We start from the raw sequence: 8,981 nt of genomic DNA on the forward strand, positions 1-8,981 counted from the left end.
TAATGTAAAGCCTGCGTTATAAACAGGGGTTATGTAGTTGGTTGAAGTATAGGATCAAGTGTTTTGGGAGTCTGACTCAGTCAAAGACTAACAGTTAGGATGTATTGGCTTCTGTTGTTTAAAGTCTGAGTCCCTCTATGATAATGAAACATGGCTGTCGCAAATTATCAGAGCCCAAATTGTAAAACTCCCCACTGTGGATGGGACAATATACTATATTTATTCTAAAGTCCTCAGCCTGTCACCATGGCTGAAGGCTGGCCTGCCTGTTCCCTGTAATAAATAAATAAACCGGATGTGTGGAAGTAGTATAGATTACAAAATAAAGAACACGGAGATGAGGTGTTTCTGTTTAATAATATAAAGTATATTTTCATGATTATTGTGATAATATCATGTAACGCAATTATTTTAAAATGTTCGAATCGTCCCACCGATCTCCTGCCCACTTAGTACTTTCCCCCCCTGTTTCATATAGTTTGTAATTATAAGAAACAAAAGAAGTGCAAGTGTCTCTTGGCATTTGTGATCATCATCAAATGCTTGATATTTTACCCCGAAAAGAGTCAAGCAGTAAATTAATAATCAAAACTACAGTTGAGTCATTTTCAGTCAGATTAACTCATTTTAGACACAACTTCTCCCAAATGTAAAAACGTCTTACAAAGAATTTATGTACGTGTTACTGTTTATTAGTGTTTTGTCGTGTTTAATTGAAAATGTTAACTGTTATATATATATATAATTTGTTTTTATTCTTTCAGATGATGGGTCATTCCCGTATAAAACAAAGTACGAGCAGCGGCACCGGGTGTCCTTAACAGACTGTTTCACAGAGGCGGACCTCAAAAGCTTATCGGAGCTGAATCCACCCGCTCTGATGCAGAATGGGAATGTGGGCACACCGACGAAAGTGTTCCTACAGCTCATCCAGTCCTGCCGACTGCCTCCGCGCCTCATCCGGAAGTTGGGCCTCACTTTCCCCAAGACCAGCACCAATCGGCGCTACGGGAATGTATATTTTCAGTATCGGGACAGTTGGACGCTTCCAGCCACAGAGGAGACAGTATTAACAGCTGCTGGACATGAAATATCAGGACCAGGCACTTTGTCTGCTCCGCCTGCAAGACGGAGGCAGCCGGCAGATCACACAGAAACAACAGACACTGATGAGCCACAGCAGGAACAGCAGGAGGATGAACAGTCAAATGCCGATGATGTAGGTTCACACCCATTTGTATTCATTAGATATAATGTAAAATATAAATGCATTTGATTGTTAGCATCAGCAGGCTGTGGTATGGGGCTGCATTGTCATTGTCACCACCATCCCTTTGCTGCGTTGTTTGTCAATTATTCGTGTTGTTGGCTGTAGGATGATGACTGGTGTGAGGAGTGGGAGCGCCATGAGGCTTTGCATGAGGATGTAACGAGCCAGGAGCGAAGCAAAGAGAGGCTGTTTGAAGAGGAGATTGAGCTGAAGTGGGAGAAGGGCGGCTCGGGCCTTGTGTTCTACACTGATGCCCAGTACTGGCATGAGGAAGAAGGAGGTATGCAACAAAAACATTAAATCATTGTTTTCCACACTTACCACAAGAGGCTGGTACATCAAAATATATGTTTATAGATTAAAAAAATGACATATTAATTATATTTGCTTGATGAAATATTGATTACATTTATGTGTCCTTTTCTTTTTTTAGATTTTGATGAACAAACAGCAGATGACTGGGATGTCGACATGAGTGTTTACTATGATAAAGGTATCTCAAGTTTGTTTTACATCTGTGGTTACATTGATTGATAAAGTGTGAATTATCTCTTCAGAGTCAGATTTCCTTTAACCAAGGTCTTCCTCTCACAGATGGAGGGGACATGGATGCCCGCGACTATGTCCGAATGCGGTATGAAAAAAGGCTGAGGGAGGGTCTTGAAGATAGATCTGGACACAGTCAGTCTATTGGCAGCTTTGAGAAGTTCACTAAGGTAAGGACGTGGTCTTTAATTTGCCTTCCATATTTTCTACCATAGCCTGTATGAGCAATTTTTTAATGATTTTTTTTTTCTTTTAAGGGCTTTGGTCGTCGTTTGATGGAAAAGCAGGGCTGGAAGGATGGTGAAGGGTTGGGAAACAGTCAGGTTGGGATTCCTGACGCTCTTGAGAATGAGGGCCAACATCCCAATTGCAAAAGAGGCTTTGGGTGTGTATTAACACGAACACAGAATCAAGAATATGTAATCGCTTGCATGTTGTGGTATGCAAGTGAGTGGACACTGTTTTAGTGCTCTTCTGATGCTATTGTATTTCTTTTCTGCAGGTATCATGGAGAGAAATTACTTTTACATTCTGGAAAAAAGGCCAAAAAAGATTTTCATATAACTACAGTGTACGATAAACCCAAAGACATAGACGGAGGTGACACGTTGCTGAGACGTCAACCAAACACAAGTATGAAGTACAGAGGCTGGCAGCCAGGTGGCAGCATTGGACCACGAAGATGACTTTAATTAAATTATTATTGTTTTATAAAAAAAAAAATTGTATTCACCTTTTTATTTGACTTTTCCATTAAAACAAAATTTCAAACCTTTCCTTTCACCTGTGCTGATTTTGTCTTTTAACTTATATACTAATGTTGTAATGTCTCAAATTGCTGACTCATTATCACACTAAAACTTGTCTTCCTATGCTAATGCTTCACTGTCTAGAATGTATTAATGGTGTAATATATATAAAATAATATTTAAATATATATATGTGTGTGTGTGTGTATAAAATAATATATAAGGTACCATCGCAGAGGTAGTGCCCCATGTTTATTGACAAAAACAACAAACTTTTATTTTGACATCTCGGTTCCGTGACCCGGATGTACTTTAGGGTAGCATAGCTAGTAAGCTAGCAACCATTGTACGCATGCAAACAAAACGGCGGCGGATGGTAATTATCATCAGTACTTATTACTTTTATAAATAAAAACCTGAAATGTTGCAACAGAAGTTGTAGCGGTAGAGTAGATTCATCTTTTGTCAGACAACTCTTATTTAGCTGCAGGTGGGAAGTGTTAATGAACTTGGTTCCCTGAGTGTGTTGATGGAATCGAGATGACTTGTTGCTTTAGATAGTAGCTAACGTTAGGTAAAGGTTAAAAAGGCTGAATCCTCTTTGTGTTCATACTTGACACTGGTTGACCCTGTCAGGGAACTATCTGGACGCTACCCCGCACAGGACGACTCATGTGGCCCCTCTGACACCCTTGGTCCCCATCTTTCGGATCCTCTACAGCTCTTCAGTCCCCTTGACACTGCAACCATGTCCAGCCAGACAGGAGTGACGCCCCCTCTACGCTTCGGCCAGGTGGTCATTGGACCCCCCGGCTCAGGAAAAACCACCTACTGCCAAGGAATGCAGGAGTTCCTTACTCACCTGGGCCGCAAGGTGGTTGTGGTGAACATGGACCCTGCCAACGAAGGACTGCCGTATTCCTGTGGGGTAGACATCTCAGAGCTGGTCACTCTGGATGATGTTATGGAGGGCCTGAAGCTTGGGCCCAACGGTGGGCTCCTCTACTGTATGGAGTATGTTGAAGCCAATCTGGACTGGTTAGAGAACAAGCTGAAACAGCACAGTGATTGTTACTTCTTGTTTGACTGTCCTGGACAAGTGGAGCTCTACACCCACCAGACCTCGGTGAAGAATATCTTCTCACAGCTGGCAAAGTGGAATTTCAGGGTGAGCTTCTCGAAAAGCGTCCACAAATGGGAATAATGTTAACATAATGTTAAAGTGTAATGGCTGTCGTTCTCCCACACTTTCTTGCTTCTCTAAGCTCACAGCGGTGCACCTTGTGGACTCTCATTACTGTGCTGACCCAGCCAAGTTCATCTCTGTGCTCTGCACCTCCCTGTCCACCATGCTGCACGTGGAGCTTCCCCATGTCAACGTCCTCTCCAAGATGGACTTGATTGAGCAGTATGGCAAACTAGGTGAGTTGGTGTGTTGGCGTCACCTCAAACAAAAACAAAACAAATGTTACCACGCTCAAAATATAAGACAGCTGAAGACAGAGGATTCATAACCCACTTTCATAACATTTTTCCTGTCTGTGTTCTTGTACAGCCTTCAACCTTGACTTCTACACAGAGGTCATGGACCTGACGTATCTTCTTGATCACCTGGCCGCAGACCCCTTCTTTAAAAAATTCCACCGTCTAAATGAAAAGTTGGCCGAGGTCATACAGGATTACAGCCTCGTCTCCTTCGTGCCCCTCAATGTGCAGGTATCACTGTTTGCTTTTTCTGACAGAATGACCCTCAGTGACTAATGCTCCGTATGTTTTATACTGCTGCTGCTACATTCTAGCCAATAGGACATAATAGTGCTCTGAAATGTGCTTCACAGAGCTACTGTATATTGCATTTGGCTACACACAAATCTGTCCTCTCCAGTTTCTGTGTAGCTTAGAAAAGGCTGAAAGATTAGTACATACTTCAGAGCAATACGTTTTTTGTTTATTAAAACTCATTTCATGTTTTGACTGAAAGCAAAGTTGGCACCAAATATTAATTAATTCTTACTTAATAACTGTATGTGGAGTTTGCCTGATATATTTTCGTAGACGGGTTTATTACCCACAGAAAACAGAAGAGAACTGGCTCGAACGTGTTTTCACTCCTACGTTAATTCACCTTTGCCAAAATGGCTCCCTTCCAAGTATTTTTAAAATCACTCGCCACATATTTCATCTCTTCAACAGGTAAATCATAAATCATTTTTAGCATTTGAAATTGAACACTGGATCAATTTTCTGCAGATGGATTAGAGTGTTAAAAGAGAGTGGGCTGTCTGCACACTGTATTCGTTCCCTGACATTATTTCTTTATGGAGACTGATATGATCCTGTGTGTGTATCCAGAGACAGGAGTCTAGACCGCTGTGCCATCACCACATATGGGACCAGTAATTTATACAAATGGCAGGTTAGCACTCTTGTTTCCATCATGGTGTAAAACGCAGCATTGATGCATTTCCCTTTTAAGTTAAGCAGCCACTAGTTACCTTGGTTACCAGTGGTACTTAACACTGCAATTGGAAGTTGCAAACACGCGTTTGACCTTGAGAAAGACAAAATGCTAAACTATGAGCAGTGGAGGAAGTTTGGGTTTGTATGGCTTCGTATGTAGCTTATCTCAAAATACTGAACCTTGATAAACCGACACCAAGGCTGAAGAGATTGCATGACCACATTTTCAAGAAGGTTTCAAAATGTTTTCGAGGGAGACGTCTGCCTGTATGCTGCAGCAGATCTGACTGGAAGAAAAAAACAATAGGAAAAGAGAGTTAGGACATACGAAAACATGTCCAATCGAACACTGACTTGTGATTTCATTACTTCTATACACTTTATATTCTTGTACTGATTCAGAAAACAAGAAATACAATTGTATTTAAACAGCACATTATAAAGGTTTCAGTGAGAGTTTTGTCAGCAAATATTTGCTCGTGAGGGAGTTTCACTGAATTTCTATAAGGAAACCCCCCCTGATCAGATGCTTCTCCTTTCTGTCCCCAGGACAAAGAGAGCATGATTCAGGTCTTACGGGCAGTGGACAAGGCCAACGGCTACTGCTTTGGAGACCTGGAGGAGAGGAATCTGCAGGCCATGATGTCAGCTGCTGTGGGGGCAGACTTCCAGTTTGACTCGTATCCTTTCCTAATCACTGTGGTGACTCACCGTGAGTCATCTGGTTTAAAAACCTTAAGATTTACAGGAGGTGGCTGAAATACTGAATACTCTTTTGTTTATGATGACTCGGGATAAATTATGCTAAAAGTAACCTGGATCTTTTATTGTAAAATGTGTTATTTTATGTTTTCCTTAACAGCACTCCAGCACTCTTGGAGTGCAAGAGCGGTATGTTGAAACCAGTGGAAGGACTGTGGAGGAGGAAATGATGGACCTATAAATTGAAAAAAGCCCAAATCAAAGGACAAAACTGGTTGCCTTTTTAGCACCAGTATACCAGGGGAGTGTTGGCAACATCCATCTCACTTGGCCTGAATTCTGAGCTTTAGTACAAAAGCAGTGGAGAGACAGAAACTATATTTGGGTGCTGAAGATACTTGAAGGTTGCACCACATATCATGAAAATCACGAGGACGACTGAGGGGAGTAAATGCCGAGCTTTTCTTCAGATATCAATGAGAGTGGTGTTATTTTTCCACACTTTGCTGTCTCTCTAGACGACAATAAGGAAATATTTAATAAATGCCAATATGTTTTCTTAAAATGTATCTAAAGGCCCTTGTTTAGTTTCTAGATGTGTACAGCCCTATATTTGAGGAAACTCAAGGACAATTTCCAGGACAAGCATCCAGCAGTGCAAGTCTATACAGTCATATTCATTCTGAAACAATAAAGTGACGGCAATAAATATTGGCATTGTTTTTGTCTTCTCTACGGGAAAGAATTAACAGAAAATATAAGAGTCATATTGTTGGAGTTGATATTCCTCGCTGCTTGCATTAGAACTGGCGAAAATGATGGCAAACATTATACAGAGGATTGTCCTCAAGCGTACCCTTCTGCTATGTGCATATATTAGTGAGGAGTATGTCTGACGGAGAGATACAGAGAACAGACAGCACATTTCCCTTGATATGCAGTGGAATATAATGGAACTTGACAATCGACAGTGCCTCAGAGATGCAAGTACAATTTGAGTGTGTGTGTGCGCGCAGTGGATGGGTAAATATTAACATGACCATTACATATTTACCAATTGTAATAATCTTATGCATAGGTCAGATAGTGAGCTGGTTAATATCCAATCAGTTTGATTTGAAGTATTTGGGTAGAACAAATATAATACTATAATATTTCTACAGTACAGGCTATGATACTGCTGTTTTTTTATTATTACAGAATCATACAGTTGCAAAGCAAAAGGGTATTATGCAACATGCAAAAAAGTGTTAATCCCATAAATCTAAAACAATCATCGGTTCCTAACTAATAACATAACTGCATAATGTCCATGGAGCATCGTTTCACAAACAGAGGGGAATCTAAAACATCACAAGAAGTAATGACTTTGGCCAAGAGCGAGTCCTTGCATGCTGGGTCTATCTTTTGTCCAGCAGGTGGCGCATGTGTTTGTAAATCCTCCTCCCGGATCCACAAAAGTCTGCTCCAGCTTTTCCCAGCAGCCAGAGCAGAAAAATTAAGTCAGGCGGGGAGAGGAAGCTACATTAAATCTGTTTCTGCACAACTGGCCCTGTGTCTGGTCTCTGGGATGGAAGACCCTGTGTCTTTCTAAAAGCAACTAAAACTCTTCTTTAACTCGGAGGAGTTTACTCCCCACTGCTGCTGCTGTGCTCTCCCTTCCCTGTGAAACCCACTTTCAAACCTAAACATCCGCATTTTTAAATGCAACCCCCTCCAACACACACACACACACACAGTGAAAACACAGAGTCTAGACGCCCTCATACACACATTTTGAACTCGAGGCTTCGTGTGCACTTCTCATGCATCGTCGTAGTCTGACTGAAATAAAGCGTGATCCACTCCGCGAGCTCGCACTGATGTGGGGAATCACATTAACCCCGTGTGGTCTGATATGAGGACGAGGCTCTGCTCTCCGTGCATTAGGGGGGTGTGTCAGGCACAATGTTAAATTGTGTTCCGATGTTTGTACATGTGATCAAGTATGCCTTCTCACTGGTACTTCCTGCCTTTTTTTACTCCCTATAAACCCCCCTAGAGGTAGGTGTGTGTGTGCGTGAAAGAGCAGAGCGAGAGAGACAGTTTGTGTGCGTGTGTGAGTGAATGTGCGTGTGTGTGAGTGTGTGTGTGTGAGTGTGTATTGAGAGTGAGAAGAGAACCCGAAAGGCAATCTTGTCCCACTTTCACCCAAAATCTTAATTTTAATCAATACCCAATGGAGACATTAAACGCCTCATTTACCTTGTCATGTATATACATTTCATTCTTTTTAATAAAAACTCCCTCAGCCTTCACACACACACACACACACACTTCTCATTACCATCCCACTCTTGGTCAATGCTGTGTGCACACACCCTGTGGATGCCAAAAATGTCTGCTTCATTTGACTGAGGAGAGGAGAGAGGGGACAAATGCTCCATTTTTCTAATTGTTGGGAGACTTTGAAACTGTTCATGCATCCTCTGTCTGGTAGATAAGGTCTGGGTTTTTTTTTTCTTTTTTTTCCTGTACGGCGTAGTTCAATGTTAGTAGGGTGAGAGAGAGAGAGAGCGAGAGAGAGAGAGCTGGAGCCTGTGCACCCATCCCCCCACACTCAGCAGAGGAGTGTTTCTGCCGGAGTGAGAGACAGACAGAGAGGAGAGGAGAGGAGAGGGGGTGGTAGAGGAGAGCAGAGCAGAGCAGGCAGGGGAGGGAGTAAGAGGGAATGTGCATTGGTAGTCTCGTTTGCTGCAAGGCTTCCTCCTGCTCTGGAAAAACCTGTGTGTTGCCTTTGCTCCCCTAAACACCACTCAGAAACACCAGTGGGAATTACCTAAAAGCGCCAGTGCACACAGGCCGATTTTTGAGCTTAATATATTTATAGATGTGACTATTACTACTCTTTTATCCCCCCCCCACACACACAAGTAAGATTTATAACTGTGTGTGTGGAAAACCAGGCTAAATTACCTCAATTTAATACCCATGTTGCTCTGCAGCTCTTACAGCTGTGGCACCCACATCAATGCAATGCAAACACACTTTATATAAAACAAAATATATTTCATTAATTAATTACCCCCCCCCCTGCACTGATCACTCATGAAATCCAACATGCGCATGCATATTTTGTAATACACAGCATGTTGAGGGGTTGATTTAAAGTAAATGTTTCCCTCTGTGTTGGTAACACAACATATACGATTCGTGTGAACATTTGAGTCTCTTCATGTGGAGAAAATATTCCACCTATGTGGAGAGAGAGAGAG

At 41.9% G+C, this 8,981-nt stretch overlaps 2 protein-coding genes across 3 annotated transcripts; both read left to right on the plus strand.

Annotated features, from left to right (window-relative positions):
• Positions 1-764: 764 nt before the first annotated feature.
• gpatch3 (G patch domain containing 3) lies at positions 765-2,591 on the plus strand (the record flags this gene model as incomplete). The annotated part of the gene is given in 6 exon segments (XM_035671628.1): positions 765-1,219; positions 1,376-1,550; positions 1,704-1,763; positions 1,865-1,986; positions 2,074-2,201; positions 2,319-2,591. Coding segments are annotated over 6 exon segments (1,124 nt in total), but the record flags the coding sequence as incomplete, so codon positions are not given.
• A 269-nt stretch (positions 2,592-2,860) lies between these two features.
• gpn2 (GPN-loop GTPase 2) lies at positions 2,861-6,432 on the plus strand. Of its 2 annotated transcripts, XM_035672922.1 has the most exons (6): positions 2,861-2,941; positions 3,202-3,733; positions 3,831-3,987; positions 4,121-4,281; positions 5,575-5,705; positions 5,896-6,432. In XM_035672922.1, the coding sequence occupies exons 2-6, from the start codon at positions 3,314-3,316 to the stop codon at positions 5,966-5,968; spliced, it is 942 nt and encodes a 313-aa protein (XP_035528815.1). In that variant the 5' UTR covers positions 2,861-2,941; positions 3,202-3,313; the 3' UTR covers positions 5,969-6,432. The 2 variants fall into 2 exon arrangements, with proteins under 2 accessions (XP_035528815.1, XP_035528814.1); XM_035672921.1 differs by lacking the exon at positions 2,861-2,941 and having other exon boundaries at positions 2,948-3,733.
• Positions 6,433-8,981: the final 2,549 nt, after the last annotated feature.

Source organism: Morone saxatilis, unplaced genomic scaffold (assembly GCF_004916995.1).
Source record: "Morone saxatilis isolate NCDOM2014 unplaced genomic scaffold, NCSU_SB_2.0 Contig24, whole genome shotgun sequence".
Classification (NCBI taxonomy): Eukaryota; Metazoa; Chordata; class Actinopteri; family Moronidae; genus Morone; species Morone saxatilis.